A 20376-nucleotide genomic window follows, 5' to 3' on the forward strand; every position below is an offset into this window, starting at 1 on the left:
CTATAGTACTCCTAGAACTAATGCAAAAATCTAAACGAGTCATATTTTATGTTAAAATTGGTTTGGAAGCAAAATATGCGAATAGACTACGTTATATTTTCACCTTGCAGGAAGTGTTTTTACACTTAATAAGTCTTGTGTGCAACGGGTATACATTAATTTTATTGTAAAATGGTTAGTTTGAGCGTAACTTTAACTATTATTATGGTAACTTTAACCATTTAAAGGGTAACTTTTAATTTGTCGCTGGTTTGAATTTTATTTTAATGTGTAATTTCTTATAGATACGTGATTACATACTATAAAGACTAATATAGTTGATATAATACATTATAAGTTTTTTGTAATATAAAATTTATTAATAGAAAAATATAAATTTTTGCAATATAAAGAGTAACTTTAAATATTTTTAATATAACTTTAACCCGTTTACAATAAATTAACGTACACCCGCCTTTTTAGAGAATTTGTGTTTTACATTTTTGTAGATTAAATTTCACGAGATCGAGATAACAACGGACTTCCTACGTAAACACAATTTTCCGCGAGACGTTTTCAGAGAGATAGTGCCGGTCTTGCCCTCATTTTAGATTACATGAATGGCATATCAAATGTGCATATCAGCATATTGTATCCAGCCCTCAATTCCCTAATGTGAAGTTACTTCAGGTAATTACTTAGGATTCTACTAAATTTTGATTTTGGTTGTAAATTACGGTTTCTTCTAATGATAATTTCTATTTTCTTAGGTGTACATGCTGCTAAAGGGACTTGAAACAATTAAAGAAAAAAATATCCCCATCATCGCAATCGGAGCCGCGACCGTGACCCATTTTAAATGGTTCTGCCACCCAGTCGTGGCTGCTCCACTCAAACCTTTACTTTTAATTTTTTTTTTTTTTGAGTTAATTAATTTTACAACTTTTGTAAAATTAATCGGTGATCTTTGATGCGGTTTAGTCTGATTAAAAGGCCTAATATAACAAATTAATCAAAATCTCCATTCTAATTAATTTGGAGTTTTTAATTTTAATCTCAATAATACAATACTTCCTCCCCTTAATGAAATTAAAATTAACAGTATACGCATCAAATTAATCGAATTAATTATGATCATATTATTATACGCAAGAGGCTAACTGATACCACTGTAGGAACATATTAGATGCACTTAGCGGAATTTCAAGAAACAATTTCTCAGCACCTAAAATAAGATCTCATACATATAATAATATGAATTATAAGATTAGAATATCATACCCTCGATGCGTGATTTCCACAAAGCAAGAGGGCACTTCTTTTTTCAATTTGTGATCTTTAGAACGTCAATGGTCGTTCCTCTAATATTGGCCACGAGCAATGGTTGAATCTCCACGTATGCTAGTACGGAACAAGGAACAATTCCTTATTGCTTTTACTGGTAGTTATGTGTGAGAGAAGGTTTTGTGATTAATGAAAGATGTGTTATTTCATTTATGTCAACTTAGTCATATTTATAATAAACTATCGCAACTCTTTACATAATCGCATCTCTTAGGCTTTAAGGCATATTTATGCATCTTAATTCAATCATATACTCATATGTGTAACCTCATAGGACTGGATTATTATTAGTAGTAAACTAATCGCATTAGTTCACAAATCATAGTTGGTTTTTAGCAAAACATTATGATTACCTAAAATAACCGATTATAATTAATCTCCATATATATTTTTCTTAATTACAATTAGTAATTACACTTGATCGACGGACATTTCCTTCATGGTCATACTTAAATAATTAATATAAATACACTTCGTGCCCATATTATATACTCCGTATTTAGCAGTCATGTGCAATTCATTAATCTTTTAATTTTTTTCGTGAATCGCTTTAAAGAGAAATATCCCCTACTTCTCTTTTTTATACGAGTATTACTTGGCCTCTTAGCAAGAAAGAGAGAAAGAGGAATTTGAAATATTGATTGAATAGTAAAAGTAAGGGGTAGGGAGGTTACGTTAGGTCGTTAGTAAAGAGAGGTTACGTTGTAGGAAAAAACCAATACATGTAAGTTTTGATTACTTGATTAGAATTCCTGAAAAAAAAATGTATACTTGATTAGAAAATGTTTTTCTTCAAAATAAATCGAAGTTAAAACATCCTTTGGCAAATAATTTCGAGGGTACATTCAAGAAGTCCTAGACTCAATCGCCTATTAGGCTATTACACATAGGTTGTACACAGTTTTGGTCTGGACAGTAACCAAATCGGACCAAACCGCATTTTAGCGGTATGGTTTTGTTTTTCAAAACTTAAACCAAATCGTAAACCATTAAACTGTATCTTAATATTTATATAATTTTTAAATAAAATTAAATTATTAATATAAATTTAAAAAAAAACAATAAAAATATGAAAAATCAAAATACAACAGGGTATACGAGTATATGACTATACGGTTAGTAGGTCACTAGGTCATAAACTTATAATTAAAATAAAAATATGTTGTTGTTGGATGATTGCTTGGACATGTGGTAATACTGCTGGCCTACTATGAGTAGGGATGACAGTGGATCTGAACACGACTCGAATCCGTGGATCCAGATCTGTTTTTCACAGATATGAGTCTTCAAATTTTGGACCCGACGGATTTGGGTTGGATTCAGGTCCTGCTGAAAACAACAAATCTGGATCCGGGTCTAACTCCCAGACCCGGATCCAGATTCATTCACCCGTTTTATAATTTCCCTATAAAAAAAAATTGAAATTGTTTATTTCTTTATTAAAAATGTTGATGATGTTAGTAGTGATGAAGATTAGCCCTTCTAAGAGATGGATTTTGGATGTTCATATCGGAAACATCATTGTTATTTTTTCACTTGCTCATTTGTAACATCGTACTTTTTCCACTGTTTATAATTTTTATTTCAAAACATAAGTGTATAAGTTGGTTACTTTGTGTTTTTAGATTACCTATATAACTAGGTTGAACTTAATAACCCCTTACGGAAGTTTGAAATGTATTTTTTGACCCAAACATTACATTTATTGCAAAAAATTAGACAAAACGTATTGGACCCATTGGATTTGGGTCCGGGTCGGATATGGATCCTAAATACAAAAACGGATCCGATCTGTTGCCATCCCTAGCTGTGAGCCCCTGATGTTATCAATCTTGTCATGTTATTGCTGCCAATCATATTGAGCCCGACCCGATTTTGGGCGGGTTTTAGGCAAAATTTTCTGGCTTGGAACGAGCCCGACCCCATTTTCTGAAAATTTTAGGCGGGTTTGGAAAAGCGTTTTTATGCTTTTTAATTGTTTTTTTGCCGCCCGAAAAGCCCGCACAACCCAGGTAGTTTGGGCACATAAATTTTGGCCTGAAGTTTGACCCGACCTGAAGGATGGGTTGATTTTTTCAGTCCAACCCGGCCCGGCCACCTAATGACCACCTCTAATAAATTATAATAATGACTATAATGTATTATGAATTTATGATGTTAATGGATTGTTACTGTAATATGTGTTAGCACTTGGATTGTTCACCCCTAATTACACACTTACACTTTCCTCTAACCGCCAATACTCCCATGGCTTCTTGGGCTGCGTCTCTTCGAATCTCCCCAAATCAAATCGCACAAAATCAACTAATTTACAATAATTCCTTTTACCAGCTTTATAATTTCCAGTTTTCTACTACAATAAACCACCCATTACCTAGATTTAGGCTTCCAAGCTCTCATCTTGGAGTTGTTAGACTCTCAAATCAAGCTCAATCTTTAATTAGTAAGTCCAAAATCCTACCTTTATTTTTTGGGTTTATGGCATATATACAATTTCCTTCAATTATCACATTTACTAAGTTAGCTTGTATAGTTGTAATTAAACTTGATTCTTGTTTGTTGTACAAAATTCTTGCTATTCAGTGTTAATATCTTGTCAGTTGATGATCGAAATTGTAAATTTAATTTTGTTTATTATTTAATGTAAAGAACTTTGTTTTGACAGATTTAACAACCCCAATTATAAAAGTTCCACTTTTATCATGTGAAGAGGTATGATGTATTTTATTTTATGTAAACTGTTAGTTTAATAGGTAATATCATAAATTAGACTAATAATACAGTATCATAATTTCTACTAGTTAAGTGCTTTATTTGGTCAATATGATCCAGCAATTGATTAAGTTTTGCTCCTGATTCAATGTCGATGATGATACTAGAAGCAAGTCTGTTTCTCCTATGATTATTATTGGAATAAAAGTTTTCGATATGTTGGAAAATTTCAGGCAATTGAGAGGTTAAGATTGAGTAGAGAGAGGCATAAGGGCAAACAGCAATTCTTGGCTATGTACTCTAGTATATTTGGTGGAATTACTACAGACACTGCGGCAATGGTGATCCCCATGGATGATCACATGGTACATAGAGGTCATGGGATTTTTGACACCGCGGCTATAGTGGAAGGGTATTGTTTATGATTTTTTTGTTGGATGACATTACATTGTTAATATGCTTTTGTCGAAATATTTTTGATTTAATTAGATAATTTAGATGGTGCAAAAGAGGGGTTGTGACTTTGTGTAAATAATAGTTTGGCTACTAGATTCCTCCTCATATTGGATTGATTTGATTCGAGTTATGCATAAGCTTGTAGGCCTGAATATTGAGGGATTTATAGCAGAAGGGGAGGAAAGGGCAAAAGGTAGCAAATGACACGGCACTCATTCTTATCTGTGCGGTGTAAACTTTGTGCATATATATATTCGTCCTTGTAGAGTATATGACTGATTTTTTACCATTGAGTTAATTGTGTATAGACAATTACAATGTGCTTTATAGATGGGTTAACTATCCATCTATGAGTTAGTTTGAGGTCAACTTATTGAGGCCAACAATTGTGTTTGATGGAGGTTGTAGAATTGAAGCTGCAGATAGATCTAATGCCACAATTTTTTACAAAAATGAAAAAACTTAATTACTGAAAATGTATGATTCATTGATGAAATGACAAGTTTTATTCTTTATTCTTAAGCTAAAATTTCTCTATTAATGATCTTATCAACGTTGATTAGATATCCCAGTTTACTCATAGGAAAGGACTCAGACCCGATTTATTACTTCTTATGTGCAGTCATCTCTATGAATTGGATCAACACCTTGATCGTTGTGTGAGGTCTGCATCTATGGCAAAAATCAGTTTACCGTTTGATAGGGAAATCATGAGAAGCATACTGATTCAGACAGTAAGTGCTTCTAAGTGTAGAAATGGCTCTTTAAGGTATTGGCTTTCTGCAGGACATGGTGACTTTCATCTCTCCCCGTCTGGGTGTGCCGAGCCAACATTTTACGCCATTGTGACTCATAGCTCAGCCTCATCTGATCACAAGGGCATCAAAGTAATTACATCTTCCATTCCAATAAAGCCTCCTGTGTTTGCTACGATGAAGAGTGTCAATTACCTTCCGAATGCACTATGCCAGATGGAAGCTGAAGAAAATGGTTGCTTTGCATCTATATGGTTGGACTCTGAAGGATTTGTTGCTGAGGGTCCAAATATGAATGTGGCCTTTGTCACGTTTGATAAAGAGCTTATGATGCCAAGATTTTGATAAAATCCTTAGTGGTTGTACGGCCAAGAGAATACTTACGCTTTCACAGGAGCTGGTTAAGAAGGGTGACATTCGAGGAGTAAGCACGAGGGATGTGTCCGTGGAAGAAGGAAAAAAGGCTGAGGAGATGATGCTTTTTGGAAGCGGTGTCCTAGTGCGTCCAATTGTTCAGTGGGATGACCAGGTCATTGGTAATGGTAAGAACTTTGCTTAGTTTAAATGCTCTCTTAAGGTTTTAATGTTACAATGAGAAAGTAGAGATGTTAGCTCTAATTATCCAGGTAACTCTCTAGGGGCTAGTACATTCGACTTGTGTTTAAAACCTGTCTACGTTGTTGTTGATCAGCTCAGTATCATACAGAAATTATAAGAATTTTGGATATAGATATGTGTGACAGTGTACTACGAAAAATTATCAAATGGTGCTTAATGTTATTCATACACGTGCTGTATGAGTTATATTTTCAGGAGTGAATTTTGCAACATAAGTTATGTCTAAACATTGGTTAATGCCTTTGTGGTGCTGGATAAAATGCAGGAAATGAAGGTCCTGTTGCTCGAGCACTTCTTGAACTCCTTCTAGAGGACATGAAATCAGGCCCATCAACAGTTCGGACACCTATTCCTTATTAGTCACAAGGAGCATAATGCATTGTTTTTTGCTCGAATAGATCTCAGCAAGTACCCATCAGCATGTAAATTGTCCTCTGTATTATTGAATATTCTTCTGATTGCTTACAATCATATTGTGATCTCTTCTGTATATTAGTATGGCACTTGTGATTACGTAAAGTATTTAACATTATTGACATGAAAAGCTTAATAATAATGTGAATTTTGGACATACTTTTGCTTTTTTTTTTTTTTTTTTTCCTGGTCCCCTCCCCTAAAGAAACAAAAGGGCCAAAATAGATGGTGCTTATGGGCAGAGTGGCAGCGATATACTGATGTGTTGGAGCATCCAGCTATTCAGTGTGATGAATGAGTCTCCTGCTCTGGTTGACGTTAAGAGAGAGCCTTTGTTCTTCTCACCTTAAAAAAAAAAAGGTTAAGAGAAGGGCCGATAAGGTTAAAGAACGGCTACCCAAGTTCAATTAACAATTGGTAAAGGCAAAAAAGGTCCGCTAAAGGCTAATAGGATGCAATAGGCGGATTAGGCGATGGTTGTATTATTATTTTACTCTCTCTGTGGATGTTTCCTCTCCCTAAAGGAAAATTGCAAAGAGCACAAGTTGTTTTTGCTTTATAGTACAGTTTCCTCCTATATCAACCCTAGCATAATTTTTTGTTGTTAAAGATCAGTTGAAAAAGCTATTACAAGAATAAAGAATTATACAAGGAACTGTACACTAGAATGAAATACTAATTTCTATATATTACTTTGTTTACTTCGTATTTAAGAGTAGTAAGAATTACTTTTGGAGATGAGAAAGCATCTAGCATCTAATCATCTATGCATCATAAACAATGTTTGGTTTTAACTAAGCTTATCTTGAACCCAGCTTGGCCTTCCTTCACTCCTTTATTCCATCCAAAAGAGAAGCTTTCTCGTCAAGTCCTTGACCTCATCATTGTCGATATTACATATGCTAAAATCGTTTACGGTTTCCTCAATTCAAATACGGCGTACATAATACTTCTTCGCCCCTAAATAATAGACCATATAATAAATGTATAATTATGAACTTATTATTATCAAGTGCTATAATGCTATATTGAGTGCTCCATGACACTTATTGCGTATAGGATGCTGACATTCCATGAGCTTTCAAAGGCTACAAATGGACAAACATATAAAGTCCACCCAAACGATTGAATTGAGATTTATGGAGAAGGGAAGTAATGTGGCATAGTGGGATCCCATAAAATAAAATTGGTATGTTTGTGGTAATCCTATCTTCACCAAAGTTAAGATTTGTTCACATCAATCTTCTTAACCTTTCATATTTTGTCAATTATTAGTTCATGCAACTTTTACAATGTTTTTCAATTTTTTTTTTGAGTGGATTTTTATTTATGGAGCTTTGAAAAAGAACGAATACTTAAGTTTAAGTAATCTTCATACAAAGAACTCACACAAAATGATTGGAAATCTAATTAAATCCTAAAAGCGACAATAGCACGTAATAAACAAAATACAACATGAATTGAAATTCATAAAAAGACTCTCATGTAAGAACACAACAATAGTAAGAAGCCTTTTTCACGAGGAAATTTCGGGATTTCTAATGTTCCAACTAATATCCGTACCTGTCCAACATACTTAAGAATTAAGATCATGTTTTAGGCTGGATAGAAGACAACATTGATTCCATGGCACATGCACTATACTGCTGTACAATATTTGATGCCAACATGCTACTACAAGTGACAAAAAGTAATTAATACATACCGAGTAAGCAAATCAATCAATTGGTCTTAATTATGCCTATCTATAAGGTTATTATTATGATCTTAATTTTGAGCCATGGCTAGCAGCCGTAACAGGAAATGTAATTATTGCCGGTCAATGCATATCTGACAATGGACAAATCTTTATCTTCCTATATATGATTACTTTTTCCTACTTAACTAAGGCTAATTATTTGAAATATTGAACCGAATAAATTGAATCATTGGAATTTAAGTCCATACATTTCCCCGTCTATTTTATTTGATCCGATCTCTTGTAAAACAATGTGTTAAACAACAATTTTAAATGGAGTATATGTTCGAAAATGTTAATTTTCATGTGACTTCATGTCAATAACTGTATACTTCGTATTAAGCATCAAAAATACGAAGTACCAAATATATATATTCGTGTATTTTTGTGTGAAATTCTCACTTTGATGGATCACGTAAATAGTCTTTCATAGTGGGTATTATAAGGGTGTTTGCAAGTGAATTATTCATAGTTTGGACCAGATTTATCAGTTGTATTTGTTTGACATTAATCTTTCACTATCAAGGTTGGTCATTAATCTAGTCCATTTTAGTAGAATGGTCGGTTAAAAAGTACGATACCTACTAATGGCATGTGTTGATATAAGATGAATCTTCTGATTATTTTTACTACATAAAACGTCAATAAGAATGAAAAATTTATTACATAGTGGACTACTGTAAGACATTGTATTACACGGAGTACATGTTACAAAAAGCGTGTGTTATTCAGGTTCCGAGACTCCCTTACTTGACTTCCGGGTAGTCTCGACGATCTAGCAAAGAATCTATGCCCTGAGTTAGGAAATAAAGGTACCTTTGACCATGGATCTATTAATTTAGAGAACCTGAAGGAAGATAAAAAGAAAGAAGAAGTGATCAAATATATGAAGCAGGACTAGTTCCTACTTGAGAAACCAACCCTTGGTCTAATTCCACACCTTATGACGAAAGGGGGGTCAGCGTGGCGTAAAGTGAAGATTGAAGGAAGTATAGAAACATTCCTTTCTGGGGTATTCCAAAGGTGTAACCTAGGCAACGAAAAAAGGGCCCGATACTTCAACTAGAGGGCGACCAGTTGGTTCACCAAACTCCGACCCAATTTTGTTAAACTTAAATCATCATTATGATTAAAATTGATTTTATCCTAATTATAAATTGAGTGCTACAAATTCTCACTCTCTATCATTTGCAAATGCTTTAAATTCAAATTTAATTTAATTATCTTTTAACGTATGCAAGTATAACCGCATTGTGATTGGTTGATAGTTACAAGTACACAAGTTCATGTACTACATGATTATTATACAACAAAATCAAATTGTTTTCTTTCCTAAACTATTTTGCTATGAAACTTTATGAAAAATGTCTGTATCCATGTAATCAAACAAAAAAAACTTATGGATGTAGCTATAAAACTACTAATTAACCTATTCGAATACATTTCTAATCGTTGTTTTGAAAGGCCATCAAACTTATACATGACATAATTTTCCAAATAAATGATCGTTGACATTGACACATGCTTCGAGGACTCCTAAATGATGAGTATTTGATATGATATTAAAAAGAGTAGAAGTGTTTTCAATGTTTGTGGTGTAATCGTGCAATTGTAGGTGACGAAAGTCACAAAACCAGGTTTGTTACAATATCTATGGTTAGCCGATAACTCTTCTCATAATGTTATACTTCCTATTTAACTTATACGTAGAATCAATTTGGGTGATTTATGAAAAAAAAAAAAATCAAAATCCATACCCCCCAATATAAATTGACTTCTTGATTTTCATATGGTGGCCCATTCTATATCACCTACAAAAATTACAATGCAAAAGCCATGCCGTCCAAAAATTAGTTACAAAAACGCTGAAATAAACAAACAAAAATAAAATAAAAATTCCAATCCAACGGCTCCAAGAGAAATACCGGCATAAATGACGTAACAAATTCACACGTGTCACAATCTTATCCTTTCTCCTTCCTTTATTCGTGCTATATGAAAAGGAAATAACTATGAATTTCATTTTTGAGATAATCTCACATTTTTAATTTTCCCTATCGAATCCTCCAAGAGGAGGAACAGAGGAGAGAGAAAGAGTGAGGAGAGAGAAAATTTGAAAATTATCGAACTTTTGATTTCAATTTTTTTTGATTTTAGGGTTCATAATTCGATCCAGTAAGTTCAGTTTTACCGATCGGAGATTTAGCCGGAGAATTCTTGATTACCGGCGAAATTAGGCGCCGGAATTTGATTGATTTGATTGAAATTTAGTTGAATTTTGGAAGATTGAAGAAGAATTTCGATAAAAATGGTGAATTCTATGGTGGAAAGAGCTACGTCCGATATGTTGATCGGACCTGATTGGGCTATGAACATCGAGATCTGTGATATGCTTAATCAGGATCCTGGGTAACTCAATTTTTATTTTGCTGTGATTACTGTTTGATTGTTTTTATGATTGGTAATTAGGTTATTTTGAATGTTAAAAGCTAGGTTAATTGTAATTTTAGTTAATTTATTTAGTAGGGAAACTGCTAATTTGTAAATTTGATATCATGAGAAAAATTGGGTTAATTTTAAATGATTAGAGTTGGTGGATATAGTAGAATTGGATAATTATTTGATTGATTTTCATGTGGTTGTAACCTGTATTTAATTAGGGTTGATTGTGTAACGGCTATTATAAATAGAATAATGTAGTGGTAAGGATTAAGGAGGAGCCATTTTAGTGTGCTTTAATTGGTTTTGGAACTGTTATATGGAGTGTTTCTATTTTTAGCCGAGAACGGAGCTCATTCTACGGGGCAAATGGTATTCTTGAACGTTATTCTACTGTCGAAAGGACTTGCAAGAGAGTGTTGTGCATCTTGATAAAGAAGGCACTTGGGTGCTTTGTAATTGGATACAAGTGTGCAATTATTGCTGAATTTAGTTGAATATTGCTTTTTCAACAATTTGATATGTATTATGGATAAGGGATTAGGGGCGCATTCATGAGTATGAAACTTGTGGGAATGATGCAATAAAGGCAAATGTTAAATGGTACCGTGACAGAATACTATGGTGATTTTAGACTGTGGCTTACCAAGTACAAAGTTCATAAAGTGGTGATTTGAATTGTCAGTTTCAGTGTAAAAGACTGTGTATACAAGGAATGCTCAGTTAGTTTGGTAGTCAAGGAATGCTCAACTAATTTGGTCGTCAAATGTGTGGGATTTAGACTCTGGCTTGATACTTTCATAGTGATCCTGTGGTGTTCAGTTTCTGGTCAGAACAGCATTTTTGCATCTTTTTGAGAGCCATGATATCACTCAATATATTGTATTCGACACTCACTTCTTTAATGCTCATCTTTTATACATAATGAACCTGTGTTGGTCTTTAATTGTATGCATGGGACTTGCACTTCAGCAGACCTACTCTTGATTGACAAGTAGAGGATTCTATTTTGTGGACTGTGTGGCTAGAGCAGAGTCGACGTGTATTTCATGAAATGGCTGTCACATATGCTGTGGGATAAAGTCGCCTTGTTAGCTTCTTTAAGGGCTAAAGCGGTAGGGGCTGAGCCGCATTATTCTATTGGGAGATTCTAAGAAATTGGGATAATATGTAGCTGTGATAATTTGGGTTATTTTATAAGGACACCTTGTACTCTTATTGTACTTTGGTGTTTGTTCGGTGCAGTTCTACTCAAATATTTACTTACCTAAAAGAAAATACTTTGTTGTGTCTTTTATTTCAAGAGTCTACATATTTTTACCTGCCACTACTTTTAATAGTATATGAATTATTATTGTACTTGATAGTACGTTAAATTGTAATACCTATCATTTAAGAAGAGGCATTTGGATGTTCCACATAGATGTGGACAGGTGATACTAAGGGGTGTAGAAATAAGTGATAAAGGAGGTAGAACTGAGATCTGTGGGAGCTACTGTTATCCTTGGTTTGATGTTATGGTGCTCTAGGAATCGTTCAGTATGATGTTTTCGGATGTGCATAATGTGCGTGTTTAGCCTTATACCTTCTCTTTTGTGTGTTTATTCATGATTTCACATCTTTGAAGCTGCAACTGGTTTCAAAAGTTGTATTTATTGTTGTCTTTCTATTAGCTTCTATTGAAGGGGTTAAAGGATAAGGTGCACTTTAGCATTTCTATTAAAAAAAAAAAAATTGGCATTTAATTTAACAAAATATTTTATGATTGATTGTAGATAATGAATATTAGTTATAGAATGTATACAATTTTCAAAGTAACTCATCATATTCCCATATTATATAGTCTTTATTCTTTTATGTTCTACCCACCTTCTGTAAATACATAATTTTTAGAAAAATTTGAAAAAGGTGAGTGGGTGTAAAATTAGTAGAGTAAGCTAAGAGAGAGGGTATAGAAAAGTGGTGGAGTGTGTGGAAAGGTGAATTAAGTAAGAGGGGGTGTGTGGAAAGGTGTGATTGTTATGGGATAAGAGGGCTAAAATGATAAAGGATTAAAGGGGCATGCTTAAATTAGAGTAAAGCTATGTGAGTAGAGCAAAAAGAAGCAATAAATGGAAAGTGAGTAAAACAAATAAGAACGGTGGAGTACAGTTATTATTAGAAAGGAACCAAGGAATTAAGAAGAACATTAGGCAATGTAATGTGATTCATGTAATTAGCTAGAAGGACATCACTTTGTCAGGTGCCCCTGTGGAATTTTCTCCAACACTTGTTACCTTAAGCATAGCTTTTGACACTAAGGCCAGTGTCCTATATGAGTTTTGTTGCTAATAGCTAGGTCTGAAGTCTGCTGTTGTTGTCTGTACATCATTTTTTATGCAAATGGATTTTATTGGTTAAGTGTTGCTTCTTTTGTCTATCCAGGCAAGCTAAGGATGTTGTGAAGGGCATAAAGAGGCGTATTGGGAGCAGGAACTCGAAGGTTCAGCTTCTAGCTCTAACGGTGAGCCTCTTACAGAAATATTAACTGTAATTCTTCATTTTTTTGAGCAGTTGTAACTTTCATGCTTATTCTTCCCAATTGTTGTCTATCCTTGGGTAAGGTCGTGTACTTTCTCTCACACCACCTTTGGAAGGATAAATATGGGTTTTGTTTTATATTTTTTTTTAACCTTTTGTTCTAACAGTATTCTTATTTACGTCTCATAGTTTATTTATGATTAATATATTATATTGTCATTTAGTTGACATGGGAGCAGAAATGAGCTATGATTGCTTGATTATTTTTGTTGGCTTGTGCTTGCTTATTTCTTTAAATCTTAATTAGTCATGTTGGTCTATTGTGTTTGCAAACTGATTGACCAACAGATCAATGGACAAAGATAGTCTTATTTTAGTATATCTTCTTAGTTTGCAAAAAGGCTTGTTGTCTGTTTATAGCTTGTCTTCTTCATATGTTGCAGTGAACTAAATTGGTTATTTTATCTGCATACTGCAAATATAGCTGCTGGAGACAATTGTAAAGAACTGCGGGGATATCGTACATATGCATGTAGCAGAGAAAGATCTACCTCACGAGATGGTGAAAATTACTAAAAAGAAGGTCTGGGAATTTTGTTATGTTTGTAAAAAGAGCAGATGACTGTTGCTATATTGACTTTTCAGTTTTTGAGGTTCTGGCTCATGTTACTTTTTATTTTTGTTGTAGCCTGATTTTCATGTCAAGGAGAAGATATTGATTCTTATAGATACTTGGCAAGAAGCTTTTGGTGGACCCAGAGCACGATACCCGCAGTATTATGCTGCTTACCAGGAGTTATTGGTATTTTTTTTTACTGTTGCCTCACTTGTTTTGACTCTAGAAGGGTAAAATTTGTATTATGCTCTAAAATTAGTATGATGCAGTTTTTTTTTTTTTTTTTTTTTTTTTTTTTTTTTTTTCTATGCAGTGGTTTCATGGGACTTTCCTGATATTAATGCTTTTTCTTTAATCATAGTATGATTATATGCTGCTTTTGTATCAGCGTGCAGGTGCAGTTTTTCCTCAGAGAACAGAAAGGTCGGCTCCTGTATTTACACCACCACAAACACAGCCTCTGTCTAATTATCCTTCGAATGTGCTCAATTCAGAGCAGCGTCCAGAGTCAGCAGAGGCTTCTGCAGAGACTGAGTTTCCCACCTTAAGGTTTATTTTCCAACCCCTTTAGCCATAGTTTGGATGATCAATATTTATTTTCTTTATTTTTGTTCTCCCCTTTTGAGTGGGATTATGTTATTTTGTTCCTCAGTTTTCAACTATTTAACCCTTAGATGTTGTAGTAAAACTATTCAAGTGATGCCTTATAAAAGCTGTTATTTATAATTCAAAACTCTAAAGTATTTTGGAATTGAGCAAATTCATTGAGGGGCAGAGGAATTTAGGCTTTCTGGCATGCTAGTGTCTGATGAGCTCGGATTCATCTGCCGAGCAAGGGGAAAGCCTTTTCTATTTTACTTTATTAATAATATTATTATCAAAGAATAGCATTAGATTTACCCCCTAAGGATTCTTTGTTCTTTGCACTTATTATTTCCCTTTTGAATAGCTTGTCAGAAATGCAGAATGCACGAGGGATTATGGATGTGTTGTCTGAAATGCTAAGTGCAATTGATCCATCTAACAAAGAGGTAAATGTTGTTTATTATTCAAATTTTTATTTGTAGTTGAAAAAGGTAAATGTCAACACCACTTCTTTAAGCTTCTAGGGAAATGGTCTTTTGCTAGAATAGAAGGTACCTCTTTGAGAAAATTTTGCACTACCTGTGAACAGTAACATAAAATCAAAGGGCATGATTTGTAAACTTAGTTAGTCACATGAGTATTAGTCATACTACTCCTGCCAACTGCTGGTTGTTATTTATCAGCAGGTAGATGTTAGTTATCCTTTAATTAGATTGACTTAATGGTGTTCAAAGAAACTATTGTTGAGGTAGTGGATTAACTTTATCAACATGACAAACATTGATCTTGAATTAAAGGATATCTTTCTTCCATCAATTCTAAGAATGGGCACTATCCAAGGCAGGATCTTGTTGGGGGGAACTGTTTTATGGAAAACATCTCTTGCGATAACAGAGAGCCTGTTTTCATTTGTGATTAGGCCACTTGAATGTCAAAAACTTTAACTAGTATGTGCTACACAAATAGCAAGTATTATCAACAGTTAGTTAAAATAGGCCATTGTTATTTTAAGTTACTCTATTTCCTAGCCAGAAAGGTGAATTTTTGGCTCTGTATTGGGAATTGAGCAGCTTTAAATTTCTAATGACATTTTTTGAATAGTACTGCGTCTGTTGGTATTTTTATTTGTCAATTTATGGTATTTATTTCTTCCCCTGGCGATCTTTGCAGGGCCTTAGACAGGAGGTAATCGTTGATTTGGTTGAACAATGCCGAACATACAAGCAAAGAGTTGTCCATTTAGTTAATTCGACTTCGTAAGGCCTACTTCTCTGACATTGCTCTTGGAAATTAGGTGTATGGGGAGGGGGGGGGGAATCATTTGTTTGATTTATTTAGTTATGCTTATTAGTTAAAGCACAGCTAAATATGGCCATGTGAAGTTTGAATTGAAGAATTCCTTGTGAGTTAACCTTTTTTTTTTTTTTTTTATTTTTTTTTTTTGAGCTTTAGATTTTGACAATTTTTAACAGAGAACCCATTGCCAAGATAGAATCGGCTCATTTAGGCATCTATGCATGATAGTTTTGTTAATTTTTTTAAAACAATTTGTACATGCTTTTTTTCCCTACTAAAATTGCAGTAACAAGAGTTATCATCCATAGCTGTGCTTTTGGCTTTGTTCATCAAGCCAAACTGCTAAAGTGTGTACTTTTATATTATTCTGCTCTCTGTTTCTGCCTTGCCCTTTGGCTTAGCTCTCTTACTGGTAAAAGGCTGATTATGTACATGATTATGGTTGTAGTAAGGTTTTATTAGTTACTCTTAACTTGTACTACAGATTGTACTTGTGTCTGTGTAGTTGATATTTCTTCTTCTGATGGATTTGGCTGCAACTTCTGAAAGATCTAATAATCTGTTCAACTTTTGTGATGTGAAGTTAGATTAGTTAGATTGTTGTTCTCTGAAGTTAAACATCATACTGGTTTCAGGGATGAATCACTGCTTTGCCAAGGCCTGGCTTTGAATGATGACTTGCAGAGAGTGCTTGCAAAGCATGAAGCTATTTCTTCGGGAATAAAAGTACCGCAAGAGAACTCGAAACCTGAATCTAGTAAAGGGCTCGTAGATGTTGATGCTCCTTTGGTTGATACAGGAGAAAGCAGCAAACAAACTGATGGAAGGTACGTCTGCATTGATACAGGATAAAGCTGAAACAAATATTGTGGAAGGCTTAACGTCTGCATTGATTGTATAATTCTGAATTATATTGTCTGTTTGGCTTAACTAGTTAGTAGTTATGTTTCTCGGTGTTTACAATTTGTGTAAATGGCTTGGCCCGAACTTTGTATAGAGAAATTAACTGACATGTCTATGTTTGTTGTCATCACATTGCTTGTGCTTGGTATTGTGATTTATCTGTATGCAGCGGATGGGGCTTAGACAATAAATGTTAACACAATGGGCCAAAGTTGTCTGACTAAGTTGACCAGGTCAGCTGGGAACCTATTGAATATTGGGTGTTAGGGGCCAGGAAATTCCTGTCAAGCATGGGTTAAAAACAAGGTTTAGACTGGGCTACTTGGTCTTGTGTAAAATACTAGTTTTAAATGCTGTAGATTGTTAGAATGGCTGGGATGCTTCAGAAATGTTCTTGGTATTTTTTGACATTCCCATGTGCATATATCAAGTTTTGAGTGTGTGACCACTGACAGAGAGTATTTTTGAAGTATGTCAGACACTGTAAAATTAGTTTTGACCAATCATATCCTGCTATTGATTGAAGGACTTAACTTCTGGATAACTTGTACTCCCTCCGTTCCTGAAAGTTCGACTCACTTTGCATTGCACGGTCTCCAATGAACATCTTTGACCATTAATAAATTCGGCTATGTATAAGTAAAAATTTTAAAAAGTTGATATTTGAAAAATTTATCATTAGGGGAATCTCATAAGATCAAATTTTTTAATTTTTGATTGTATAAATCATAAAAGGTGGTCAAAGTTATTTTTACCACAGTAAGTGAGTCGAATTTTCAGGAACGAGGTAGTATAAATAATTAGAATTTCGCCCATCTTATGTAAATTGCTTTTTTGGGATAAGTTGGAATAAATATATATTATAACTTTTTAGCTCGTTTAAGGGCTATCTTGAGGAGTGTCATCATTTGGGAATTATGAAATACAGCACCAAAAATTGTGATCAACTGAATTAATCGTTCGCTTCCAATAATTAATCAGTTAATGATACACCTCTTCCATCTCCCCTAGTTTGGCATAGACTAGTGGTAGAACCAATTTTTTGAGGGTAATAATGAGCTAGGGACCTCCAATTCAGCTTTTACAACTTTTTTAAGGTGCTTCTATGCTCATTGGGTAGTTGGGTTATAGATGATTTTACTACCTGATTCAAATTGAATACTCCATATTGTTTGTATAACAACCTGCGTTTTTTCAGGTGATATTTTTGACCATTAATCTCTCAAATATAATGGCTACATTTTAAAAATACTAATTTTCATACTTCCTCCGTTTTTTTTAATATTGCACCACTTGCTTTTTAAGGAAGATCACAAATATTGCACCATTTCTATTTTAGGAAAAGAAATATTTGTGTTCACACTACAAATACCAAATATACTCTTACTTTTCAACACTTGATTTTTTAGTTTATGTATACCATTACATGGGCAATCTTGTATTTTTACCTTTCTCTCTCATCCTTTTTCCACTACCAAAATCTTGTGCCCAACTCTTATTGTGCAATAAAAAAAGAACTGAGGAAGTATCATTTAATTCTTGTTGAGATCATTACTTGAAATTTGAAAGAATTTAACGGAAATGTTTTTTGAACAATATGGGCTAGATATCAAAGTAAAAATTGAATTAATGTTGATGGAATAGTAAGGTAGTAAGCTAGGCCAAAAGTGGTGGATAGTATTTTGGTTTATTTTGTGAGAAGCTCCAAAATCCAAATTAAACCAAGAGTTTGGCTATGAGCATTTTTATTTCCGGTATATCTACATTTAATAGGATAGTTGACCATGGTATTGGTGACTTTGCCATAAGCTCACATGCATCACTGATTCACTCTAAATGTAAAAGTATTGAGCAACCCATTCAAATTACATTTTACATTTAATTATTAATAACTTATTTCTACTCATTTTTTTTTTCTCATCGATATTATTTTGTAGCTCTGCCTCAGGTGCAACTCCTCCAGCTTCCCAAGCAAATGGCTCTGTAGCCACAACAGACAAAGCATTGTCCAAAATTGACCTCCTGAGTGGTGATCTTTTAGGTGATGATTTTAGTACTCCAACTGCACAGGACTCGTTGGCTCTAGTTCCGGTGTCTGCACCTCCGCCTTCAAGTCCTATTCCTTCTGAGCATAATGCTTTAGCTCTTGTCGACATGTTTTCGATGGACAACACTCCAGAATCCTCAAATTCACAGCATGCCTTTTCTGGTGGACAAGGTCAGCCATATCCTTTGGGCCCAGAACATCCACAGCAGCATAATTTTCAACCGGGGCAACCAACACCATATGCAAATGGAATGGCTCCAGGTATGGGGCTGCCTCAGTATGAACAGGCCGGATATTCACAACCTGCAGGAGCTTCCTGGAATCCGCAAGTTGCTCAGCAGCAGCCACAGCCTGCATCACCTGTCTATGGTGATTTACTCTTCTCTTTTGCTCTTTTGTAAGCCATGATAGAGACTGAAATTTCTTATGGTAGATCTATATTACTCTTCTACTCATTTTACTGCTAGCACATTGGTCAGTTATTTAACAAAAAGTAACTTGGCACGGGTAATCAGCATCTGGTCTTTCACTTTGGGATAAATAGATGATCTGTACACATTGCCCTTGTTGACACTTGTAGTCCAAGTCCGAATAGTATATAGGAGGTAGGTCAGACTTGCAGTTATGATGTTGTTGCCTTTCACTGATATGTCATTACATTTGGCCTTTCAGGTTCTCAGAATGGAGGGTCATTGCCACCACCACCATGGGAGTCTCAGCCTGCTGATACCAACCAGCCATTCACTCCTCAATATTCTTCTTCAATGCAAGCCTCGTCGGTAGCTGCCAACAATCACCAAATTTCCAGGGTGGTGTGCATCCGTTTGCACCTCAACCACCTGGAAATGATCAAGCTGTAGGAATGTACGCACCGCACATGGCAGGTGGTCATATGCCAGGAATGAATGTGCAACCTGTGATGAACCAAATGCCAGGCATGTACCCTCAGCCTTATCAAGGAGGACAGATGATGGGTATGGTTCCTCAGGCAATGCCAGTTCCCCAGATGAACTCTATGTATCCAGCTCAAATGTATGGAAATCAAATGGCAGCTTACGGCTATGGTTATGCACAGCAGCCTGATGCTCAATATCTTGATCAGAGAATGTACGGTTTGTCTATGAGAGATGACAGTTCTCTGAAGAATGCTTCCAACCAGAATTCGATGGCTTCTTACTTACCTCCTATGAGGCAGAAACCTAAGGGAGACGATAAGCTGTTTGGAGATCTGGTTGATATGGCGAAATCGAAGCCAGGAGGAAAAGCCGCCCCTAGTAGGACCGGGAGTGTGTGATATCGCGGCTTGTTATTGCATTATAATCTAGATGTTTTTGGAAAATTAGCTTGCTTTGCTAACTTGACTCACTTTGTTTCATTTTTTTTCCATCCTTTTTTTTTTCGGGGAGATTTTCTGCCTTCCTCAACAACTGAAAAATTCTAGTATTCTAGTATATACGTCTTTTTTGCTATTTCCCCAAGTTTGAGCGTATCTCTATGTGGGCATTGAATTTGATGTACATCACCTTATAGTCAGGTTGAATTGATTTGGAAAACTCTTCTCCTTTTTTCTCTTAAAATAAATTCTTGTAGTCACATTACTCACATTTTGCTTGTAATGAAAGCACTAGGTGATTATTTAATACGTTTATTATTTTTTATTTTTACATTATTATTATTTATTTCTGTAGTGTATTTCATTTTGTAATCTAATCTTATAAATGAGATCATTTATGTGTATTGTTATACTCTCTGTTATTTGCATTGTATTTTCTTTAATTTTCTTGAAGCGTGAAAGTATTTTGTTGACTCGATATAGTGAGGCACCACAGCAATTAGTCTTTCCTCTCAATATCTTAACAGTGTGTGTCAAGGAGGCGGGGGGTGTTAGGGAGAGAGACGGTCTTAGATTAACTTATTTTGGGGCGTCAGAATATACCTTACCTTTTGAAAATAA

At 34.7% G+C, this 20376-nt stretch overlaps 1 protein-coding gene and 1 pseudogene across 1 annotated transcript; both read left to right on the top strand.

The window, feature by feature from the left end:
• Positions 1-3525: 3525 nt before the first annotated feature.
• Positions 3526-6428, top strand: LOC110689082 (D-amino-acid transaminase, chloroplastic-like). The gene is given in 6 exon segments (XM_021865815.1): positions 3526-3766; positions 3989-4035; positions 4269-4447; positions 5114-5585; positions 5587-5788; positions 6130-6428. Coding segments are annotated over 6 exon segments (1191 nt in total). The 5' UTR covers positions 3526-3570; the 3' UTR covers positions 6225-6428.
• Positions 6429-10016: 3588 nt separating this feature from the next.
• LOC110689080 lies at positions 10017-19882 on the top strand (annotated as a pseudogene).
• The last annotated feature ends 494 nt before the right edge of the window (positions 19883-20376 follow it).

This window comes from Chenopodium quinoa, unplaced genomic scaffold, assembly GCF_001683475.1.
Source record: "Chenopodium quinoa cultivar QQ74 unplaced genomic scaffold, ASM168347v1, whole genome shotgun sequence".
NCBI classification, from domain to species: Eukaryota; Viridiplantae; Streptophyta; class Magnoliopsida; order Caryophyllales; family Amaranthaceae; genus Chenopodium; species Chenopodium quinoa.